General features: G+C 47.2%; 1 protein-coding gene across 8 annotated transcripts in view; it reads right to left on the bottom strand.

Annotated features, from left to right (window-relative positions):
* Positions 1-25,414, bottom strand: part of Ptprm (protein tyrosine phosphatase receptor type M) — a 608,602-nt gene that overhangs the window by 474,696 nt on the left and 108,492 nt on the right. For all 8 annotated transcript variants that reach the window (XM_033757448.1, XM_033757447.1, XM_033757449.1 and 5 more), the window contains exon 2: positions 5,803-5,925. In XM_033757448.1, coding sequence (XP_033613339.1) covers positions 5,803-5,925 — 123 coding nt within the window. The remainder of the gene's footprint in view (positions 1-5,802; positions 5,926-25,414) is intronic.

The following is a 25,414-nucleotide window of genomic DNA, read 5'->3' as shown; positions in this document are numbered from 1 at the left end:
GTGTTTTTTTTTTTTTTGTTTTTGGTACCGGGGATCGAACTCAGGTCCTCGGAGCTTGCGAGGCAGGTGGTGGAACCACTGAGCCAAATCCCCAGCCCTTCTTTATTCTCCTGTGCACTTTCAACCACTGCTAGATGATTACCATCATCAGCGCAAAGCGAGGATTATGCAAAGCTTGTCACGCTGTTCAGGGGCGGATGGCAAGGAAGCAGACTGCGAGCTCGGTGAAGACTTTCGCACCAGCCGAACGCAGTGGGTAGACTCAGTGGATGTGGAACCTTGGGGAGTGGAGGGCGGACTGCATTACTGATGCCTTACAAGTGAGGGGCTCAGAACAGGGACTCAGCCGTGGTCCACCAGTGGCACGAAGGTGTGGAGAGGCAGCTGAGCTGAGTGGGCTCAGGGTGTTCGTGTGAGAGGGTCCTGGCAGAGAACGCTGGGAGGAGGGACTTCCGGCAACCTCTCCACCGCCCACCGCATGTGCGCACCTGCGAAGGCACCCGAGGGCTCCAGAAGACCACAAGGAAGGCTGGTTTTCTCACTGATGAGCCCGGGGCAAATTTTTTCTGTGAACTTTGCGCACCATGGGTGTAAAACATGGATAATGCCACCCAAGCTCTCAGAAGGGTCATGAGGACCCAATGATTTGAAGCAAAGACGCCAAACCTGCCCAGAGCGTCACTTCTGCTGCAGTATCACCTGGCCTTCTAGGGTAGACTGGTCACAAAGTGCTGCTCTGCCTCTTGTTCATGGTCCGGGCTTTTCCTGACCTGCATTTGCGTTCTGAAGCAGGTAGGAAAGCTAAATCTGATGCTTTTGTTTGCAAAGTCTGAGGAACTGCATATTGGATTACCTTTTAAATATTCACCACCTCATTAATAAAAGAAGGCCAACACAGTTTACACCGCATGATCTTTTACCCATCCAGGAACAATCAAATCAGACTGAGTGAGGCTAGAGGTGCCCCAGGGAAGGCATCTTATTTGTTTCACCAGCAAGGAATTCCAAGCATCTATAACAATGCCTGGCACATAGCAGGTGTTTAATAAATATTTGCAGAGCGTTGACTGATTGAAGAATGAATGAGATAATTAGACAACTGTCTGGATATTCTGTGCCAGAAATGTTTCTCTCTGGATACATGCTGAAATTTAAGGTGGAAAAAAATCTTTTCACGCTCAGAGTCTCTCTCTCTTCATTACTCTCTAAATCCAGTGTGAGCCCTGAAGCGTGAATAACCAGGGAAGCCTTCCCAATCACAAGGAAAGCCTGACACACGCAGATGAAGGGAAAACTCCAGCTACTGTGCTGTCATCTACCATGTTTCCCAAATGTGCAGCTGAGCTAAGCCTCCACGTGGTCATTCTTCCATTTCCTGGGTCATCGCCATCCTCACGCCACGCGTGTGCAGGGCCGGTCTGTCCGGCTGGCACTTGTCTTACTGCCTGTCACTGAGCACCCGGGACATGACTCAGTCCTTGGTCACAGTAGGGCCCTGAAGATGAGCAACTTCCCATGCCTGGGAAAGCAGCGTGAGCTTCCCAGACCTGCAGCCACGCAACCAGCGTAGGGACTGAGAGACTTCTCTTTGCCCGCATCAGGACCCAAATTCACTTCACGGCAGTGTTTTTAGAGATCAGACACCATAAAAGAGCAATGTGGCACATAAATATCACCTCTGTCAGTGTGAAACAGCTATGCTACAAGCGACCTTTACATTTTTAAGACAATGGACAAGTTTATTATTTAATTCAGTTTCCGTTTTATGGACCAGGTTTGCCTTTTTTATATATAAGCTATGGAACTTTTTAAACATCAATTCTATAGAATGGGACAGGTGAGGAGCAAATACTACAAGTAACAAAATATAGCTGCATCAGCCGTTGTCAAAGTAGACACGCATTTTCACACTGTAGGTCACCTCGGAGACAATGCATAAGCCAAGGGACCCCACGCAGCCTGCTGTAGCATCCAGCGCGGAAATGCAGCAGTGCTCACAAAGCGATCCTCAATGTGGATTTCTGTGCTCAGGGTAGGAGCCTTTGCGATGAAGCTTACAAGTCTTCCCCACTGCTAATGGAGAAAATCAACTGAAGTTAACTTGGAACTTGGCAATAAAAAACAGACTAGAGCCAGCGTGGTAGTGCTCCCCTATAATCCTAGCACTTTGGAAAGCTGAGGCAGGAGGACTACAAATTCAAGCCCAGCTTGGACAATTAAAGTAAGAAATTAAAAAAGAAAAAAAAAAAGGTTTAAGATGCAGCTCAGTGTGAAGGCCCTGGGGAGGGAGGGAGGGACACGGGTTGGCTGGCTTAGAAGTTTCACAACTGGAAAACTAATATAGTTCAGCTCTAGCTACAAAAGTCTAATCTCCTGTTACACAGATCTTGACTTTAAACACAAATACTTAAATGGCATTCGGTACTTATGCATCTTAAATATGCCTTTCAGAGCTAGCATCACTGCCTGAGAGCAGCTACCAGTTCAGTTACAAAGCTCCACAGCAGGTTTAAATTTTTAGGAAACAAGTTCAGCAGCATTCGATATAAAACACAGGAACAATGACTTCAAAAAGGGCATGGGAAAGGTAAAAAGCTAAAACTTCGGTGAAAACTTTAGTCTCCGTCACCATTTTTAAAGCGAATCTGATGGGTTCTTTACTTACTAGGATCACACTAGGGCCACAAAGCCTGGGTACTAAACAAGAGTGACAACTGCAATGCTTTTTCAGCACACGCAAACCTAAGAGGAAGAGAAAATTCCTAATCTTTTTTATTTTCTTTGATTCTAATAACCCAGTGTTTGGAAAAACCAAAGAAAATATAAAAGAATGCTTGTATATTAATGACTTCATGTGGATTCAGAAAACTATACAAGAGCCCCAGACAGCAATGTTTTGCTGATGCCAATATGATGCGAGACAGAAGTCACAGAATTCACTAGGGAGGAGCCAGGAAATCTGATGACCAACCTCTGTCCCAATCCCTCGGCTCTGCTCAGCAGCCTGATCTGCCGCAGGCGGTGTCTAAACCTGTGAGCGCTGCTGTGTGCTTGTAAAACTATTTACGAACAACACAGAAACTTGAATTGCACATGTCCCAAAATGTGTCTATTATTCTTTTTCATCATTTAAAAACATCAGCACTATTAGCAACTTGGAAGCCACACAAAACTGGCAGCAGGTTGGCTGTGGTCTACAGGCCTCTGTCTGCCAATCCCTGGTCTGCACTTGGGGGACACAAGGGAGGGCGAATCCAATACTACTGGAAATGAAGGCTTAAACACACGGACCTGCAGAGCTATGGGTGGGAGCTGATGTCACCACCCATGTACCCTGGGAAACTGGAAAATTCAGCTTGTTGAAAATTCAGGAGAGGAGTAGCTTTGGAACGTGTTTTTGAAACACACTGCACATATTAACACAATCGATCACAATGGACATATTAATGGACAAGGAGGAGAGGCTGAGAGGGCAGAAAAGAGGAGGAGAAAAATGCCTTGAAACTAAACACTATGGAAAACTCAGGGCTGTCTACATGGCCACTGGGTTTTACAACCCTTGTACATATCTCAGATAGGACAAGGAAGAACATCTCTGGCCTGCTACGTGAAATTCCCGATTTTCTTGTATTCTGGAGTACTAAGATATACCCAATGAAAGATCTTGGTCTCATCAAGAAATTCTAAATCGAAACACAAAATCCATTTACCCATACACCTTAAATATTCAACCCTTTTCTCAGTGCACTTGCACTGTGACTGCGGCCTGTCTAGCACCTGAGGTCAGGTGCAGAAATGCCCACCTGCAGGGTCAGGTCACGCGAAAACTTTCAGGTTTTGGCTCCTTTCTGATTCAGATTTTCAGACAAGGGATGCTCCACCTGTAGATGTCAGCTTACAAGAGGAGGAAGCTCACTGCTGACAACTCTACGCAGAGGGTGTAGCTGTGCGTGGGTCCCTGTGCACAATTCCGCTTCCTGTTACAACCCAGTGGGCTTACGCTAGGAAAACTGCCCCCGCGGGCTTCCAGACCACCACACGTGTAACTATAGACAGCCTTATGAATTTTATAACTTTTTCCCCGTGTAGGTAACTATCGTGTTTAGTTTATGCTACAGTTCAAGAAAACTATAGTGACTAAGGTTTGCTTAATGAATTGCAAAAAGAAATGTCAGTATTTGGGATTCTATGTTTTAGCAAAAACTGAATGTGATCAATGTTCAGAAGCCTCACCTGCACCCCACACACAAGCACGGGCAGAAGGTAAAGAAAACACCACCTCCTCCTTCCACACTTCCACTCTCACGCCCAAACTACCCCCCCCCAGCAATTTGGGGAAGCACAGCCAGAGGTAGAAGTTTGGGGCATGGGAGGGAAGGAAGGGACAAAATGGGGCCAGGAAAAGTCGCTGTGGTGTCTTTCCAGGGAGGTTAGGTTATCTTGTGAGTAAAAGCAAAATCACCATCAGCGGCTGGAGATGCTGCAGTTTTCATGCTTCTATTATATGGTGAATTTTTCCAAATCAGGCTTTAATCTCAAGGGCTACAATGATGCAATCAACTACCTGATGTGAAAAATTACACATCTGGCAGCTGGGGACTTAGCTCATGGCAGAGCACTTGTCTAGTATGCACCAGGCCCTGACTCCAATCCTCAGCACCACAAGGAGGAAAAAAAGAATCACAAATTCTCACCCTACAAGAAGACCATGAAGCAGCAACGAGTGCTGGGTAACGCCATCTACCAGGACTAAGTCTAGCACCCACCCAGCAGATGGGAAGCCACAGTGTGAAAGGCTTGGTGCTCCTTTCTTTCAAACTATAAGGAGAAAGTGAGCTAGGAATGTGGTGGACGTTGTGATAAAGCTTCATAAGAAGAGCACCACACCCTCCCTCCCTCGATTTCCAAAGCTACTTTTACAAGCTTAATTATTACTAAATGTAATTACTGCAGTTACTATAGGTGCATTTATGAAAAGATTTACATTCATTAAAAAGCACACTGCGTTCATTGCACCTGAAACCCAATCAGAATAAACGTTTTACCCATTTGGGCTGCACATCCACCTGCAAATGTGAAATTGTGAAGGGATGCCCCAGTCACAGCCTGCAAAGTGGCCCAGGGCAGGGCAAGAGGTCTCTAGTCTCCATCCTCCTGCTCTTCCTACCAAGAGAACTTGAGTTCTTGCTGGTATTTGCAAAATACACATCTTTTACTCAGCGGAAACTCTAAGCCCCATCTACGCATCACCATTGTTTCTTTGGAAAGCTTCTAAGACCCCAGACTTCTCAGGAACAAAGTACGCCCCTCCCTCCACAGTCTCCAATCTGTGACAGCTGGAGACCATTATCTGGATTTTCACACTGTAGTTCCAGATGTGTGAAACACTGGCCAGAAAACACATCCATCCACTTCCCGTATCAGCTGGAAAGGGGTGATAGGGCAATGCCTATATTCCCGCTAAGGTGTACCCAAAGATAAAGGAAGTAAACTGTGATTAAACTATGTATGTATGTATGTATGTGGTACCAGGGATTGAACTTGGGTCCTTGCGCTTGTGAGGCAGGCAGAACCCCTGAGCTAAATCCCCAGCAACTGTGATTCAACTTTAAAGGGGGGATGCAAAGCTCAACTCCGGCAGCCATTCCTCCCAACAGTCCCTCCTCGCCAGCTAACCAGCAGCTGGGTGTCACGCTCCAGGATCAGCACCTTCCCCCACTCCCAACCTCCAGCGAACACTTCCTTTCACTGAGATACTTGTGCGCTTCATTTGGAAAAGAGAACTGAAAGCTGAAAGCAGACCTGAAGGCATCCACGGGTCAGGGGTCAGCTTGCCCAAGGTGTTCACCTGCTCCCAGTTGAAGTCATCGTCCTCAGCTTGGCTATATCCACATGTGCTGTAGGGCTCATCAAAGAGGCAGCCACCTACACAGTGCAACAAAGAAAGGCGACGTGAATGACAGCGGACCTCGGGCGCAGCTGTGCTAACTGCAGGATGCGAACACCGATCCATGCCAGATGACCAGGGCTCTGACCTTGGTGCTCAGGAGCTATGGAGCTGACCCTTACCACGCATGCCCGTGCCAAGTGTCCACGAGTACCAGCCATGCCCACACTGCTGCACGATGTCGTTTCCCAAAAGGAAATTAATGTTGGTAGAAAACATTTTCTAGATGGAAAATTCACCTTGCAGTCAAGACTTCAATAGACCCTTATGTTATTCCATATATTTCCAATAGGAAAAGTTATGATTCATCCAAAAATAATTTAAAAAGCAACACTTTCACCACAATATGAGCACAGTAGTCAAGGACAAGAAACAGTGGGAACTATGGACGTAGCATACAAAATATTATTCAAAAGGCTAGTCTAAATCTAACATAAAAACAGGCTTCACTTTAATAACTGGGAAATTTAGAGTCTCAAAATTAAGAAAGTACTGGGCCAGGGATTTACCGCCTGCCTCACAAGTGCAAGGTTGTGATTTTGATCCCCACTACCAAAAAGAAATTAAGAAAGTATAAATTCACTTTAGAGTCCATACACATTTTAAAGACAAAATTAATTTCAAGACCAAACATGGGATAAATAGCTGCTTAATTTTGGTACTAGGAATGAAAGCTTTTTAAAATAACAGAATAAAGCATATGCATATTAACACAGCTGTTTCAGACCAACAGCACTCAGAACATCCACAGACGATTTTAGGTTCCACCCCCAGATCCTTTAAAATGTCTTAGAATTATTATAGTATCAGAACTTCCCCAAAGTGTTTTACATGGAGAAAGTGAGTTACATTGATCACATTAATGATTATGAAAATTCTACTATGCATTATACAATGCATAACAGACACTATATAACCTACTGCATATTAGTTTTAATAATATATGATACATATTAAATATTCACCATGTCAATTCAAAATATTAATAATTGCCAGACAATTAAGGATTTGGTGCAAGAAAGCACGAATTTAAGAATACTCTTACACTGTCTCTGGTGGCAGATAACTGAACATGGGCTGAGCATATGCCTCAGTGGTAGGGTTCCTGCCTAGCATGTATAAAGCCCCAGGTTCCACACCCAGCACCACAAAACAAAGGTAAGTAAAAGAGCCCTGAACACCCTCCTGAGGAAAAATAGGAGTGGGGTCACTTGATCCAACTTCACCCAGATTTTGTCAACTCTGCTCCCTTCCAGACAGTTTCTGAAGATGCAAGGCCCTGAGAATTTTGAGAAGAGCACCTTGCGTGTAGAAAATCCCTCTCCAAAAGGCCCAAGCTCTATCTTCAGATGTATAGCCTTTCATCCGATTTCCATCCTGAGAAGAAATGGTAAATCTCTCGACTCTTGCACAGGAAAGCTGATCTGGAAAGGGCGGCCATGTCCAAAGTCTTCACTAGACTGGGCAAACATTCTTTGCTGCTCTCACTTCCGCCTACCAGGTGGGCAGACCTGTCACCATCCTCCCTGACAGATGTTCTGAGCACTGGTCCAAGAGGACAGCACCCCGAGCTGGAGCCCGGATACTCCTGGTCCTGCCCTCCACCCTCTCTTTAAGCACAGATGTTCCAAAATCCAAACAAATCAGAGGCCCAAAGCATTTTTGTTCCCAAGCATTTCAGAAGGGGTCTAGTCAATCTGCACGTGCCTCCAAAGTGCTGATAAATATTAACCAGCACAGAGTCAAGGAGCATGGACTGTTCTAAACAGTCTCAGCCAGGTTTCCACCCTTGTCTTAGTTGTTAGCCCCAGAAGGAGAGTAAAATCAAAACTATGTCTCTTGTAACACTTGGAACAGTCTGGTCTCAACTACACCTTCCTCTGGGAACAGAAAACTGCCTATAAAAGGTACAGCATTAAACTCAACATTTCACCTGGACAGCAATCACTCATTCATATTTCCCTGTTCCTCTTAATAAGTTCAGAAGCAAAGCGGATTCATTGGATAATGCTAACAATCTTCTAATGTGGGACAGGAAATGCCAGAAGACTATGCAAACATTAATGAGAAGTATTTTCCCTAGTTGCAAACACTAATTTTAATGTAGAGAATAGCTTTGGTACTGAAGGAATGAGCCTGAACAGCAGTAGCCCTAATAACAGTCAAAAAGAATGAAATAATCATCAATTTTGACAGAAAAGGGGACCCGGTGGAAACACAGATAGCTCTGTGTTGAAAGTCCTACAGCGCAACCTTAAACAGCAAGAAATAGGGATGTGTGTGCCTAGAATAATGTAAGGTGGCCATGGATCTGGTTTCCAAAGTGACTGTTGGCACTGAAGGTTGAAGCAAGTCATGGCAAGGGTGTGAGAGGCCAAAAGCAAGCCCGGGGCTGATGAGGACAGACTATCCCATTACACACATCTGTTTTATCACTTGAAAGGAAGCATAAAATGTACAATATGGCTCTTTCTGGACTCATGCATGATTACAGAGCCCCTGAAAATGTGATCAACTATGAATTCCCTCCTGCCCTAGGATGTAACCATAACCCTGCACAATGATCTTTATCGCTGAGACTCCCAAATTAACAAATATGGTTTCTAAGCTAAAATACGATGAGATTAAAGGGAACTACTCAGAATTTAGATAACCAATTAAAAAGGCAATTAAGCTTCTGGTTTTCAAAGTAGCTTTATGTAGTTTCAAAGTGTACAAGTTCCAGAATTAAACACCCTAGAACAGGTTTCTCAAAGCCCCCAGAAAGGGTATGAATTGTGTTGTATAGCAACATTGAGTCTAACTGCATCTTAGTCACCTTGGAATTTCCTAGGGCTAGAACATGGCAGGCACCTAACAAATGCTTCTGAAAAGAATGGACAAATGAATTCCCCCAAATTCTGTGTAGAATCCAGGTGTAACTGTGCCTGGAAATTTTTTTAAGGAAGTATAATGTAAACAATCTTCACCTAAACAATCTTCATAAAGACCCACAAAACAGCAAGCTGAATCCTGGTAAATCCCAAAACAAAGCAACTGCAAATGCAACCACATCATTGGAATATTGTTCACTTTTTATTATGGTTAAAAACTGTAAGTCTGTTAAGTATTATTGAAGTCTCTACAAATTATGGCTTCCACACTTTTTTTATCCTGGTAATAATAATTAGACAGCAAGGCTAGTTGTCTGTAAAGGTCGCTCTTGATTTATGAAAATATTGTCAGTTATACAGTGGAGGGAAGGTATCTTTCTACTTTCTTTGCAGCAACAGAAATGATTCAAATGATCAAGAACAACATGAAAACACCAAAGGCAATATTCCTCAGGAGCATTTTAGGTCCTAACAAAATTCAGACCTAGAGTGAAGACAAAGTGACAAGGGTTGGAGTCTACCACTTAAAAGATCTTAGCAGTGTGTTTTTGATTGTGACAACATGTCATGCCATCTTGACCCAGGTCATATTACAAACCAAACATGTCTCTTAAGATATGTGAATATTTTTCATTCTGTTCTACTTGGTTTTGTAAAAGGTAACTCTACACCAGCTAAATTGGTTTCAGGGGCCTTCAAAAGTTTCCCCTGCAGTTTCTAGAGTCTGTAGTGAGAGCCATTACCTAGAATTGTGTACGCAGCTTGAGTTATTAATCAGTGCTCACTATGTGAGCACACTTCTAAGGGAGTCATAAAGCAACTTGAGACCTACTACAGTGGTCTTCAATCTTTTTGGCACCAGGAACTAGTTTTATGGAGGACAATTTTCCATGGGGGATGGTCTTGGGGTGATTCAAATGCATTGTATGTACTGTGGACTTAGGCAGTGATAGAAGTGATAAAAGATTAGGTGCCCACCTGTGGACCAAAACAGGTGTTGAATTCCAACTTAAGAGTTTGCCACCAGGTGTAGCTTAATTGTCACTTGCCTCACACTGATAGGGTTTTGACCATGAGTCCACAAGCAGTTGATTTTTGATGGTTTCTGTGCAGCTGGACCTCTCTGCTGTCTTAATCTGTATTCAAAGCTGCTCCGTGGCTCTAGCATCACCACCGCAGCCCCACCTCAGATAGTCAGGCATTAGTCTCATAAGGATCAACCTAGATCCCTGCATATGCAGGTCACAGGAGGGTTTGCACTCCTATGAGAATCCAATGCTTTGCTGATCTCAGGTCAGGTGGGGATGCCAGTGAGGGGAGCGGCTGTAAATGCAAATACAGCTTTGCTGGTTTGCTTGCCACCACCCTCCTTCCCAACTGTGTGGCTCTGTTCCTAACAGAACATGCAGGGACTTGGGATCCCTGATCTACATTTCCTCAAGGTGGACCAGGCACCAGCCACTAAATCTAAGGGACAATACTGCAACACTATTGAATTTATCCCTCACAACCAGTGTAAAACTTCTGTCTCTGTATGGCTGATTCAAAGAACTAATTCCATGACAAAAACCATGCAAGAATTCACAGGCATTAACTTCTTTGGTTTTCTTTAAAAACCTAGCAGCAAGCATCCACGTCCCTGCACCAGTGACCAAGTGTTACACCTCTCAGCTCTGACTACCTTTCATAGCTTTCCCCTCAAAAACATGTCCAGTTCCTTTCCTTGCATTTCCTCTTCTGGTGGATACAAAGTTAGGTTTCCCTGATAGAGGGTGCAGGGAAATCCCACAGGAGAAGCAGCAGGCTTGCTGAGCTCAGCAGGGCCTGCGCGGGGCCTGGCTCCACCTGGTCCTGCTGTCCCCTGTACCGCTGTCCCTCCCCCAGGTCCCAGCTCTGGAGGTTGGCCCAGTGTCTACCCGGGGCAGCACTGCTCCACACAGCCGCTCTTCCTTCGTTCTTCAGCGCTGTCCTTAATCTGCTCTACCGATTTCTCCTATTCCAATCCCCCAGGACAGTTCACTTTTTCTTATATTAAATATTCCCTATCCAAGTTATCAGGTTGTTTACTGATTAGATCCTGATCAATACATCCCCACGTCTGCAAACAGCAGTCTGGAGTGGCCAAATATCTGGCCCCCAGTTCCAGTGCACAGCTAACAGTTCCACCGCGTCCTGCACCCAGCGTCATGCTCTTTCCAGGCTCTACACTGTCACCTGCCTCTGCAGAGTAAGCAAACGATAGCTCAACTGTTGTGAGATGACCTGCATCATAATGAATGTGCTCTTCTAAAAGTCAGCAAAGCACAATTAAATGTTAATTTCATAAACTTGTGCGATGAACACATATTTTGAACTGTTCTTCTTGAACAGGTTAAATTGACTTATACATTCTAGCAATCATTGCTGTAATCATAGTCCATCTAAAGCTATTTTATAAAAGACTGCAGTACTCCTTGTGGAGTTTTCTGGAACACTCTTCTCATTTGTTCTAAATTCAGAATGACCCCATTTAAGGCATCTTTTATCAAATGCGTAAAGTATTAAATGGGTCTGTCCATGGAGAGCACAGACCAAAGAAGAGTGCTCAAGTACCACCCAGACGAATTAATGTTTTGCATTCTATTTTCCTAAAATACATGAAATCTCAGGTGGTCTTGGCCATTTACTTCACATTTAAAAGCTGTGTAAGATAAACGCCTATAAGCTGCACAATTCAAAGGATAAACAGAAAGCGAGCGGTAACAGACATAATTGTTCTAAGAGTTAAAGGAAAAATCTATGCCAACACACCTAGCTCCACTTTCTTCCTGTAAATCACACTGACATCAACATTTAATTGCCTGCCAAACAATAAAAGTATAGTATACAATGCCTCTTCACTCTGAGTGTGCGGTGATGCTGAGAGCATCAGACGTGAGCATCACAGAAATGCTCTCCTCCCTAATTTAATCTAGCAAGCAGTTTTTACACATCCACAGGCGTTTAACTGGCAATGTGATGGCTCCAGTGTAAAAAGTGCTATTTGCCGGTGGATGTGTCTTAAGTAATACTAAGGAAAAGAGCTGGATTGTTCTCAAGGTTTCTATGGTTTATTACACTTACTGCTTATTTCATTTCCTCTCAGTCTCTGGATTCCTGATTTTTAAAAAGGCTGGATTGTGACAAAGTCATGTATTTTTCTTAAAATCTTTTTTTAATGGGTCATAGTGCTCTTCCTACCCCTAAATATTGTACAGATGCAGCCCAAATGTTAGGGACTTGACCATCTCTATTTTTCCATATGCAAATAAGAACCTAATAGAGCTGTATTTGGGTTTAATTAAACCACTTACGTGAATTCCCTGTGTAAATCTGAATCTACCTGAATAAAACACTGATGGCTCTTCTGCTCTAGAAATCAGAAAAATGTATTATAGTGTAAAACTCAGTTGTCTGTCCCATCCTAGAAATGGGATGCAGAAATGAAAACAATGGAGCACCCGTCAAAATTCTCCTAGGCAGAAGACAATGCATAACTATTTACCAGCTGACCTCCGCAGTCAGTTGCTTGTGTCCTCAGTCACACCCGGTAATGAAGCAGTGATTCTCAAAGGGTCCCTGGGCCACCCAGGACCTCATTATAAATGCAGCCTCCCAGGCCCCACCTAGAACTGAATCTGAAACTCTGCGGCAGGGCCTGCACCTTTTGCTCCAGGAGATTCAGATACAGGCCACTGTCTGAGCTGATGTGTGGTAACCACTATTGTGGGCCGGCCTATTTCAGTGAAATCTTCTGGGAGCAGGCCTAGCAATCTGTGGCTTTCAAAAAAAAAGAAGGTCCCAGAATAACCTAATCATTGACCTATTTTAGAAAGAGTGCTCCAGATAGTAGTTTCAAATATGCTCAACACAATGTTTTTTTTTTAAAAAAGGTACAACCATCCTCTATGTATAAATCACAGATATGCTGTACTCTACATACACAGATGATGACAAGCATGTACAGAACGGATGGCTTAAGGTATTACTAAAAATATATGTACACATCAAGGTTCAAATAGTTTCTTCCATACGTCGGTGGATATGGTGCATTCCTCAGAAAGGGAATGAAGAAAGCTTCTTGGAGGCTGCTGCTCTAAACAGCCTGATAACTTAGTCATAAACCACTCTCAGGGCGAAGGACAATATGTCACGCGTGGACTGAGATAGTGAAATTCTTGCTCTAATGTGCTGCTAAGAGGCCCTGTCATTCTTCTCCTAAGAGGACTTGCTCAACAAGAAGAGATGCACTCTGCAGGAAATGACTCTGGTTACTGGTCAGATGCCCAGGAAATTAATAGGAAGCAGAATTTCATTTAGTTCCCAGCAGCACTCGCGCCTGTAATAGCACTCACGGATGTGATCCCCATAGTTTTCCCAGCAGAGACTCATGCTGCAGGACAGCTGACAAAATGAAGCCTCCACTCATGGCTTGACATGGTGGCCAGACCTGGGCAGCTCGGCTCACAGCAGCGGCCAGTTCTGTCCACTGAGTGTGGACTAACCTGGGCTCCGCTAAATACGCACTTCTCAATGAGCATTTTTTTCTTCCCATTCCATTCACCAGGGAGAATCACACTGTAAGGGAAAAGTAAACAATTTTGCACACCCTCCTGGTTGGGCAACACCCTAATCTCCCATCACTGGTAGGGCGGCTCACACATCAGGTAGCGTGTACAGCTGACTGTGGGATCGGGGTCAGAGACCAGGATGCAGTCAGCCCTGGGTCGGCCCGTTCTGTGTGCCTTCCCTGCTGTATTGGAGATCAGCTGTATCAGAGATCAAAGGTGGATTGAAGCTATATGCCTTCAACCAGGACGTGGGACCGGGTCTCTGTTCCTCCATCCTGTCTTCCTCAGGGTGACTCTGCACAGGGGTCAGCATGGGGTCTTATGCCTACAGATTTAAAATTTTACTGAAACATAGATCCCGACTCCACATCACTCAATCCAGAGCTCAAACAAGCAAGGACTGGTCTACCCCAGGGCCAAAGGGGTCTCGGTGTGGCCCCAGAAGTTACTGAGAAGCACCACACAGGTCTTCAAACCACATGTCCCCTGAAGGATTCTCAGGGATAATTTTGCCCGTGGGCCAATCTCTGAGGCTTCACACCCATGGGATGAATATATAATAATATCCATGTCCCTGTGAAAAGGCGAAGGGGGCACCTGGTGCATGGAAAAGTGCGGTCACGGATGAAAAGTGATGAACATCAAAGTCAGTCACAGCTACGTTTGGTTCGTGTGGGGTGAAACAGGAGAACAGTACAGGAATAGCTACTTCTCCATCTGAACTGCCTCTGTGGCAGAGTCACCTAACACTCCGCCCAGCATCTTCTGTCCAACTACTTCCTTCGTGCGGTAGCCATCCATTTCCTCTCTGCCCCACAGCAGGGTGAGAGCTTCAGCTCACGTCCCCACTTGATCTGGGCCATTCCCTGTGACCTGTCCCCCCAGGTGTCCCCACTCTGAGCAGGATGACTTTATAAACACACTGTCCATGCTGGGAAATGCCCTCCCGCACTGAAATCCATTCATGAGCGCCTCACTCGGAGGGGAAGCAGGCAACGTTGCTCCTTTCCTCTCCCTTCCACCTCTGTACCACTCTTGTCGCCGCTGCTTCCCCTGCGCTCTACACTCTGGCCGTTCCCAGCTCTCTGCGCACTCATCCCAGTGACTTCTCATTCGGTCCTCACCTGCTGAAGGCTCCCCAACCCAGCCAGACTCCACTCAAAGCTCTCGGGCACCAGTCAGACCCAGAGCACCGGCTGCAGCCAGAGGATGGAATCGGGATTCCAGAGACGGAGCCTTTAACGCCTGCCTTGACAGCCTCCTTCTCCCTCTCAGATTCCATCTCCTCCCCAAGGACCTCAGCGCCAGGCACTGTGTCAAGCACGGGGCTGGAGGAACAGACAGAGAATGAGAAAGCAGTCCTGTCTCCGTGAGGACTGCTGGAGGGACAAAGACGTTAAAGAGGAGAGGTACAAAGACTGCTGTGGGGCGGAGAGCAACAACAGAAACTCCTGCCGAGGGTCTCCTTTCCTAACTGGTGCAGACTGAAAGGAAACCAGAGTCAGCACCTAGACAGAGCACAGGAAGACACCCCGGCTGCCATCGTGAGAACTGCATGGCTGGCTGCAGCTTGGCAAACAGCAGAAGCCGCACCGAAGCGAGGACGGAGGCGGCACTGGCTCACACCGGAGCTCGGCTCCACACCTCGGTTCCGGTGCTAGGTTTGAGGCTTTAAACAGGACAAGAATGTCAATGACTACGTATTATACAGCTTTCAAGATTATGAACCATAAGAGTAGTCAATACTCAATATCAAATTTCAGTGTTCAGGCTATAAAGAAAGGACGCTTTGAGAAAAAATAATTTGTTGTATAATTTTTCAAATGAGAGAGGTGGATTGCATGCAAAATTCTCCAAGCTCAGAGCAATACCTACAAAACACAAAAACCTGTCAATCAGCTTTCCCTCCAGTCATTTTCCATGATCATTTTGTTGCTAAAACATAGGGAACTAAGAACCCGTCTCAGGGCAGCAGAACTGAGTGTCTTCCCGGTTCTAAATGAGCTTCTCCTCCATGTTCTGCTTAGGCTTCAGCACAGATTCTTCCAGATTTGAGGGAGCAGGCCAGGCAGGAGGCAAGAGGCCACGGCCCAGTCCTGTACCTGCCCGAGTGTGGCTGTGCGCGAAGCCACCGGCTGGCCGAGTGGAGGTGTGAAGGGACGAGAGGACCCCAGCCAGCGGGCCGCCCGAGACGAGTCCATCCTCCCAGCTAAAAGCTTTCACATCTTTCCATTTATAATAGTCCAGCTTCACGGATGACTTTGTATACATGCACATAAATCAATACACTCCATCCTCCTACCTGCTCACCGACCTATCCACTTCTCATCTGCCAAATAAGCAAATGTTGCTTTCTTCTTGGTCCAGTGCCTATCTATGAAACAACTACAATCCTCAGAACTCTCAGATCCCTTCTGAACATGAAAGTGAACCCCCTGTGGGCCATCTACACCCCGCTCCCATTTCACATACTCAGTTACTTTTTATTTACTCACTGGGGAGTGGGCACAGGATCTTGCTGTGTTGCCCAGTTTGGTCTCAAACTCCTGGGCTCAAGCGATCCTCCTCCTTCAGCCTCTTCAGCTGGAACCACGGGCGCGTGCCACTGCACCAGGCTCATGTACTTTAAATGCTGAGGGAGTCCATCGGCAACAAAAGGACTGGGCCACAAAGTCTTTATTCAACAATATTTGGTGACTACCATCTAGATCACCTGTTACTTACATCTAAAAACACGTGCTCTTATTTATCATCTCTTCTCTCAGAGGTAATAATTCTTTATCATAACATGAAGGAGGTGTTAACATAAAGTGCAGGTGTATCATTGGGGAGAATTATTACAATATAAAAATTAAATGAATAATGATAAATAACACAGCACAAAGGGTGGCTGAGATCAGTGTTCAATCAAGAAGCAAAGGCTCGGGAGGAGGCGGAGAGACTGCCCTGCCTGAAGCTCCCTTCGGGGCTGGCTGGGCTCCCACTCTACGGAAATGCAAAGACCCCAGGGCCAGGAAGAGGCACCCATGCTCTCAGGCCTGTGTGGCCAGGACAGTAAGGTGCCCATTCCAGACACAGGCAACCCAAATGACTGAGGAGCCCTATGTGACAGGACCACGGAAGGCCCCCTACTGGCCCTTCGGCGGGGCCCTCCTAGACCCCGGCCCTCCTCGGCATCTGCTTCCTAACTTCAGAAGGTACTGGAACATAGTTACACTTCCTCCTCCTCAGCAAACACACCGGAAACCCAAACTCAAAAAAAAACCAACACTATCTGAAAATGGATCCATACCACCAGTTCTCAAAGCATATCCACCACAAAAGGGACTCATGTCGACCTGCCGTGTGCAGGAGCTCATGAACACCCGCAAGCGCATGGCTCTTAGGTACTTCTTCTTTGACAGCAGTTACTTAAGGACGTCTGACAACTGTAAAGTGAGGGGGAACGGCTTCACATAAGAGAAGTAATGTTACACTTGATTACGTGTGGCCTGGACCTTTTCATCAGGATGCTCTTTATGTAAGCTTACAGTTGCCCTGTGCCATGTTGGACGCTTGCGTTTACAGTGTCTAACCTAGTGCTAGTACTCCTGAACAGAGATGAAACCCTTTCAGTGCAACATGCTATTGACTGGGCTTATGGAACAGTAACCCTTCATGGGTTACAAGCTCTCCAGACACAGCCTCACAGATGAGCTCCATTTCTGGAATGTTTAAGCCAATGGTCAGATGTGGAGCTGTGGGAGCTGTGTAGGGCCCCGCTGAAGGTACCCGCTGCCAGGGAACCCCAGGTGCTGCTGGGGCTATCTGAGCACGGGGCCCCTCTGCTACAGCTGCCACCTCCCGTGTGTCGGACCAAATCTGCCAGGGTCAGCAGACGCCCTGGATCTGGGGAGAACAAGGGAGTGTTCACCACTCTTCAGCAGTACACTTGGCTGACGTGAAAGTTCTGGGGCTTTGAGCGAAAACCAAGTTGCATCAGTCTGAGTTTTGCCCATGAGCCCTATAAATTTCAGCGAGATCTTTACCACAGAAATGCAGATGTGACCTTAACACCAGAAAAGCGCAGGGTGGCACCATTGCTAATAACTCTCAATAAAGACCTTCATTCTACTTCATTTTTATATATTGCTAACTTTAGAACTAAAAAGTAAAACCCAGGAGGACACCAGAAGATTTAATTAGGTCAGGAAAAAATGTGGACTTGAATGGTTCCTTGGGGAAAAAAAAGAAACCAGTTCTAGACAAACAGTTAAATCACTTTATCAACAAGACAGCGTGCCTGCCCTGCACACTGGCATGGTCACACATACAACCCTGCTTTAGAAACTGCTGGGAAGCCCATGCCAGTGGAGGCTCCTGAAAACACCAACCCTGCAACTCCCCCTAAGGTCGTGTCTGCCCCTGGCGTGACACACTCTCCTCCCGGCTCACCAGCTCAGGCCTGCGGGAGCCCCTGAACCTTCCCAACAGCCCTAGCCAGGACCAACGCACCTCCGGGCAGGTTTTCTAGGTCCGCACTTAGGAAGTTCCCAGGGACAGTTCGGAACTTATGCAAAATGAACCTCATGGGCCGTCTGTATAAGAACTGCTGGGCACACTTATCAGAACACAGACCCTGGGGCCCCAAGACCCCTGGGATCCAGGTGGATGCTGAGAGTGAGGCTGGGCTCTGCACTGTGGACACTTCCCCTGAGACGCCCTGCTGGAGGAGGGCAGGGAAGACCCACTGTGAGGCCCATTTCAGTCCTCTCACTCTGATGCCCACTCCACGCTCCCCCAGAGCCCACGTGATGAAGGGCACCTGTGCCAGGACAGAATCCACGTGCCCACACTATGCCCCGCTCCCGAGCACCCGCAAGCCCACCCCTGGGTTCCCTGGGCGCTTCCACCAAGCTTGAGCTCCTACACATCCAGCAACTCCGTTCCACACCAGGTGGACCCACTGTGTAGCACGGGAAGAGTTGCGGTGCAGGACCCTCGCCCTCCATGTTAATCCGTTAAGAACACGGAACACACATGTGGCACACAGAGCTCAACAGTGTGACACGAAGGTGACGCAGGACCAGAGGCTCCTGGGAGGCTGCTGTGAATGAGAAAGACACAGGAACTGGGAGTTGGGTGGGCTGTGGAGGATGGGGGAGCATTCCTGAGAGAACGCAGTGTCGTGAGGATGCCATCAAAGGTGGCTCAAGATCTTTTCTGCAAAGGAAGCCAGAAGCAGCACGGGTGAGCCTGGGGCCACCCTGGGCAGCACAGGATACAGCTGTCACGACAGGCTGGTGACAAAAGCAGGCAAAACGTGACTCCCCTCTTAGGAACAAGGGACACAGTCCAGGCAGGGTGACTTGCCTGTGGCTCCAAAGGCAGAGCAGCTGGAGGAGGAACCTGGTCTTGGCATCCCACCTCCGCAGGGACAAGCTGCGCAGGTGCAAGAGCTGTCCCACAGTCGCGGCCGGGTGACAGGCCTTGGGTGCTGCTCATGAGTCAGCTGCCTAGGAAACTGCACCCTTATTAAAGTGGATAGCGTGATGCCAGCTGGGAACTCCACCGCCAAACAGCAATGACCCTCAAAGCCAATGAAGATCATTTACAGACGCAGTAAGCGAAGATCTGGTGATAACAGAAATAAGCGAATGAAAGAAAGACACAAACAAGATTCATTTCCCCAAACAGATGGCAGAGAAAACCCACTCCTCGGATTCACTGTATCTCTGCCAAGCAGACCCATCTTGTACAAAGGAAAGCACGTAAAGCGATGGCGCTGAGGGTGGCAGACTGCAGCGGGCAAGTTCCCAGGAGCCAAGGACAGATTTCATTTGCACCGAAAGCCTGGCTGGAGAAAGCTAACCCGACGCTGACTGCAACCTCCGCATGGGCCACAGAGACAGCAGGGAGGAGGCCTGGACAGGAGCGGAGACATAGCCCTGGCCTCCACGCGCAGGGCCGAGGTGCCGTCCCCAGCCCTGCAAAGGAGGAAACGGGGACAAGGACTGCAGGGGCGGGCGCGAGGCCGGAGGCATCAGGGGTCACATCTCCCTTATCGCTGGAAAGCACTGACCACACCCCGCTCAGAAGGGCTGCGCTGGACCGGAAATGAATGTCATAGCTGGAGCAGCAGCTGCTGTCCCACACTGAGCTGAGAAGACACAGCGGCTTGGGTCCACCCCAAGCACAATGGGAGGCGGGATCCAAGGGAACAGAGGAAATGGAGGCAAACGACCCTGGGTTCCCAGAGAATAGACAGGGACGTCTCTGCAAGGTGAGGAGGGGAGGCCAGCTGGGCCGGAGAGGCTGTGAGCATGGGAGCCAGGGTCCAGCTCCACGCGCCCAGCTCCACCCGGGTCTTCCCAACACCAGGGAGACTGCAAAATACAGATGCGCGGCAGCGCACAAACACAGCTCACAGCAATCTACCCATTTCTGAAAATTTCTGAACATTTCCTTAGTTGTGCTGAAGATCGAGTCCAGAACCTTCACACTGAATCACCTGTCTGTTTGCTTGAATCTGGCGGTCCTGCCTCAGCCTCCTAGAGCTGGGGTTGCAAGCGTGCACAACCACACCCAGCTTGAAGAGGAGACTTTCATGCAAGAAATTTAGTTCTGCTTTGCGTTGCTGATGTTTAAGAAACGCCACAAAAAGCTGGGATAGGTTGTTTACTCTCACTGTATTCTAAATCACTTTAAAAGCCAAGTGACATACACAGCAAAAATTAAAATTCATGGACTTGTCCTCAGTCTTTTTTGTTTTTGGCCCCCAAATCACTCAGCTGCTGAGCAGCATTTCATGTGTCTCTTCCGCCGGAACAGGAAGACGCTCCCATCCACGGTGCAAGGGTACGTTATCTCCTCGTCCCTCTTCTCACTTCAGACCCTCCTCCTCTTCACTGTATAAAAAGCTGTGCTGATTCAAGAAATCACAACATCCAGCTCCTCAGAGGACCTTGAGCACAAAAGGCCTCAAACCTTTATCAGTCACAAGGGTGAAATCAGCGCAGACCCTCTCCGCTAGCTTGCAGAGACACAGAGTATGCGTCTCCATGCACAGTGACCCACCCGGGCAGCTGCTCTGTCCTGTGAGGTGACGTGAGGAGCAGGGTGCACTGCTCTCCGTCTCCGGAGTCCTCGTTCTCTCTCCACTGGTACCAGACCAACCTTTCGGGTCTCACACGGAAGGCAACCATGTGCTTCGTGGGTCTCGGTGCCCGCCTTATCTCACTTAACAGGAGGGTCTCCAGCCCCATCCGTGTTGCTGCAAAGCACAGGATTTCACTCTCCTTATGGCCAAATAGTGCTCCCCTGTGTCTGTACCACATTTTACCTGCCCTCAGACGAGGGGCGCAGAGGCTGTCTCCGTTTCTGGGCTGTAGTGAACATGGGGTGCAGGTATCTGCTCAGCACGCTGAGTCCAGCTCCTCTGGATAAATACTGGATCATGTGCTGCTTCCATTTTCATGCTGTTCTGAGAAATCTCCAACCACTTTCCACAGAGTGGGTGCCTTTAGCCCCCCACCCACCTCCCATGGCAGAGATGCCCTTCTCCACTTCCTTGCCGGAACTTTGGTTTTCTTATTCTGGATTTTTGTTGTTTTGGGGGGAGGTTGCTTGTTTGAACAGGGTCCATCATGGATTTCAGGGTGGACTAGATATCACTAGGAACCACTTGAATTCACAGACAATCCTCTTGCCTCAGCCTTCCGGGAACTGGGATTACAGATGGGCACCACCACTCCTGGCCGCCGGCAGCATTTTTTACCTTTCCTCTTTTGCATCACGGCCATTCTGACTGCTTAGGCAGCACCTCAGTGTGGTTTTCATCTGCCTTTCCCCGATAAGTAATATGGGGGGGTTCCATTTGCCTGTTGGCCATCTCTGTGTCTTCTATCAAGAAATGTCTATATAGTTCTATTTTTAAGTAAGTCTTTAGTTTTCTGCTGTTAAATTTCTAGCGTTCCTTACACATGCTAGAGTGACTCCTTGTCATATGTGCAGTTTGCAAATCTTTTCTTCCATTCTGTAGATTGTCTCTTCACCTTCACGATTTTCTTTGCTGTACAGATTTTCAGTTTGTTGCAATCCCAAGAAAGGATTTTGAATTTTTTATCATAAATAAGTGGTAAATGACTGAGAATATGTTTAGCCCGATGTACACACGTATCAAAATGCAATATAAAAAAGAACTAACAGGGATGGAGATTTAGCTTAGCGGCACCACGATGCCTTGCAAGCGCAACGGCCTGAGTTTGATCCCCAGTACAAAAGCAAAAAAAGAAACGTCATATAGATTATCATCATTAATAGGTATGATTTTGGGTTTTTTGTGGTTTTTCCTTGGTTTTATTTTATTTTAATTTGGTTTTTAGTGAGACCCTCTCTCACTAAGTAGTTGAGACTAACCTTGAACTCACTATGTAGCCCAGGCTGGTCTCGAACTCACACTGATCCTCCTGCCTCAGCCTCCCGAGTGCTGGGATTACAGGCATGCGCCACCACGCCCGACATTATAATTTTTGTCTTTATGTACCAGTTACAAAAGTTAATTTCTATAAAGCAAAACTAAACATTTCGTTTGCTTTTTTTCTTTTTCCTGGTACTGGGGATTGAACTCAGCTCCTTGCACTTGCAAGGCAGGCCACCGAACCGCTGAGCTAAATCCCCAGCCCTTGTTTGCTTTCTTCTTAAATCCTCTAACCTTCAGCCCCCACCTCCCAAACTCCTCTGAGAGAATCCAGGCTGGTCTTTCTGGCTAGATGTCGCCTCAGGAAATCTCTGCTCAATCTGAGTTTGTCCCGACCATCCCACTCTTCCTGTGGGGCTCTGTGTCCCTCCACAATGGCCAATTGTTTATCTGACCATCCTCTTCAGATCCTCAGCTCCGAGTGTCACAAAATGTACTCTGGTGAAGTTACACAGAAGAGTACTTCATCAGAAAGGATGTTAACACACCCAAGTCTGGAGAACAGCGCTGCAGGCCTGGGGAGGAAGTCAGCCAGGCCAGGCTCAGGAACGCTAGGTCCTTGCCCACACGAGCAGCCGCCAGGAAGGGACCCCTAAGTAGCCCGCTGGTCACCCCGTGTCCCCGCACTGAGCTTCAACTGCTGCAGATCCACAGCGGCTACAGAGGAAGCTAAGTTCTGCTCCACAAGACTCAAGATCCCTGGGCCATTACTGTGCCCTCTCCTGTGTATTTCTACAGAACAGCTGAGAACGTAGGACAAACCTATGACAGACACTACACAGATGCTTGCTCGGCAACTGCCACTGCCACTTCAGTCAGATGTCTCCTATCCCGACCAGGGGCACAAGTGCCCAGCAGGGATTCTGGGCAGTGTGGAGAAGAGGTGACATCGAACCCCTCAGAGACAGTCCAGACAGGAGGGAAGGCCACAAGTGGGAGCGCGTCTACACACCGTGCTGTTCGGCTTTTCTGTCGCTGCGACAAAATACTTGAGAACAAAACTCAAGGAGCAAAGGTTCATTCTGGTTTACAGCTTCATAGGTGTCAGCCTGAGGTCAGCCGGCTCCACTGCCCGTGCAAGGCAGAAACACCATGGTGGAAGGGTGTGGCGGAGGAGAGCTGCTCACCTCATGGCCACCAGGAAGCAGGGAGACAGGGACAGAGAAGGCATGTGCCAGGGAAGAAGGGGCTGGCAACAAAGTACAGTCCCTAAAGTCACACCCAAGGCTCCCTCTCTTCAACTAGTCCCTGTCTTCTCACAGTCCATTCAGCTATAAACTCAGGAGTGGATTCACCACGATCAACCAGCCGTCCAGGCCCCACTTCCAGACACTGCTGCACTGGGAATCGGGCCTTCAGTAACGAGTCTTAGAGGCGGGCTGCACACTGAGACCGTGGCACGGGGGCACTTCCACTCGCTCTGCGTCTGTGTCCTTGAAGTCTATATTCATGTTTGTCTTAGATTCGGACTCCTACAAGATGACAATTAATATACTGTGAAATTCTGCCTCTCAGAAACAGAACGTTTCACAAGGTCTTGTTAAACTGCTGGATATAAGATCCGGGCAGGGCTGTGCATATTAACATTCTTAATAACCGCTCACTGATCACTAACACCACTAGGTGTGTGCTAAAGGAGTAAAGAACAGGCAGAAACCTCAAACATAACTGTATGACAGTTGTTAGGATTCAAAATGTCAGCCCATCTCTACTCTACAGATGTTCTAAAGCATTCTCACACACTTGAAATACAAACTTGGTCATTTTGAAAAACCAGGGGAAGAAAAAGAACACTGGGCGGAGAGCAGGCTGGGCAGACCGATGGCACACACATCCATGGTGCCAGAATGAAAAGGAGGCCCAGGGCCAGCAGCGCAGGGGAGCTGAGGGAAGCCAAAATCCAATAGTGCAACAGGCCCTGCCATGGATGAGCCAAAAAGTAAACAGAATTAGAAATTCAGCCAACAGAAACACTATGATTCCACCACCAACATTAGCAACCACAGCCAAACAAAATGATACGTACACGGTAAGAATGGCATGTTAAAGAGAAACAAATTTAACGGTGCACCCCGGGTCATGTGGCAAACTGGATGCACGCGGAACTCGCTCTGTGGACCTGAGCCTCGTCTGTATCGCATGGGGGCATGAGGGGAATATGGTGTCCCCTGGCCCTCACGCCATGTGGTGGTCACTCCTCACACCTCACTCAGGGCTCACCCATAACCATAAGCGCTGTAGTCATTCAACTGTGGACCAAACTAAAACCCAGAGAGGAAAATATGCTCCCCACAATGATACAAGGAAGCCAGTGACAATAGCAAACAGCACTCGTATCACCTGGGCCTGTTCTCAAATCTCATTTTATTTCATTCTTGCAAGACTTTCTACTTCCCTTTTAAATTTAGGAAGAGAAAAATACAGACACACATGCATAAACACCTATTTAGATAAATGAAACTATCCACCATAATGTAACCAACATAGCATGTTAAAAAAGGAATTCTTATTCACTTCTTTTTTTCCACTCACAAATGTTAAGGTGAACATGGAGATCATTGGCTCTTCCCGAATCTCTTCAATACAATTTTTACGGCTAAAAATCACCTGTCCCCACTTCTGTATCAGGGTTCACCAGAGGAACAGACTGAATATAAAATGTGTGGTATTTAACATAAAACACAATGGCCACCTGCAGACTGGGGGCGGAAAAATACAAAGGGCTATCCATGCAGAGTCCAAAGTCACAGGCCTGGTGCTCACTGCAGAGTCCCCACAAAAGTCCACATCAGCCAAACAGGCCCCGAAGAAGCAAACGCAAGGCTTCCTTCTGTCCCTTTTACCCCACCCAGGCCCCTCTGCCCACACCAGGATGGGTCCTCCCCGCTCACACCCAGACACACCCAGAGCTGTGCTGAACCTAACGGCTAGCTTTTTCATTCTGGTCATTCCGGTTCACGCCACAACCTTCACACTTTCCAAAGCTTCAGTCTTCCAGAGAACCAGACGGCTGCAAGGCTGCTCCACCTGGCCTGCTCCACCTGGCCTGCTCCGCAGTGACTTGTTTACCACATTCCCAGAACCTCTCCTTCCCCACAAAGCACTCAACTTCTAAGTAACTTCTTCCTTTAAAGAGGGGTTAGAAAATTAGTAATACTTAACGAAAAACAAACAACACATTTTAAACCAGGAGTATCATCCAAGCAACTTAGCAAAGACCTTCTTTGCTTTCCTTGGTAGTTTTCAAAGTAGTTTCCACAAGTCAAAGGTCCACACTGCATATTAAGGAAACTTAAAATCAGCCATTAACATCAGGGACCCTACTTGCAGAGATCATGGACATTATTTTTAAAAATAAAAGAAACACACTCGAGGCTTATCCCAGGTACTTTCCTAAAATGTCACGCTGGACAGCACCAATGATGTCCAGCATCTCACAGCAAAGACCTCCAGACCTCAAACCACAAAAACACACTTGGCAGAATTCAGCTTGGTTTACTGCCTTAGGAGAAAGCTGGCTCATCTCTTTTTTTTTTTTTTTTTTTTT

Source organism: Fukomys damarensis, unplaced genomic scaffold (genome assembly GCF_012274545.1).
Source record: "Fukomys damarensis isolate Sample0158 unplaced genomic scaffold, DMR_v1.0_HiC HiC_scaffold_30, whole genome shotgun sequence".
Classification (NCBI taxonomy): Eukaryota; Metazoa; Chordata; class Mammalia; order Rodentia; family Bathyergidae; genus Fukomys; species Fukomys damarensis.
Note: the sequence above shows the minus strand (reverse complement) of the source record. Positions and strands in the feature narration are given on the sequence as shown.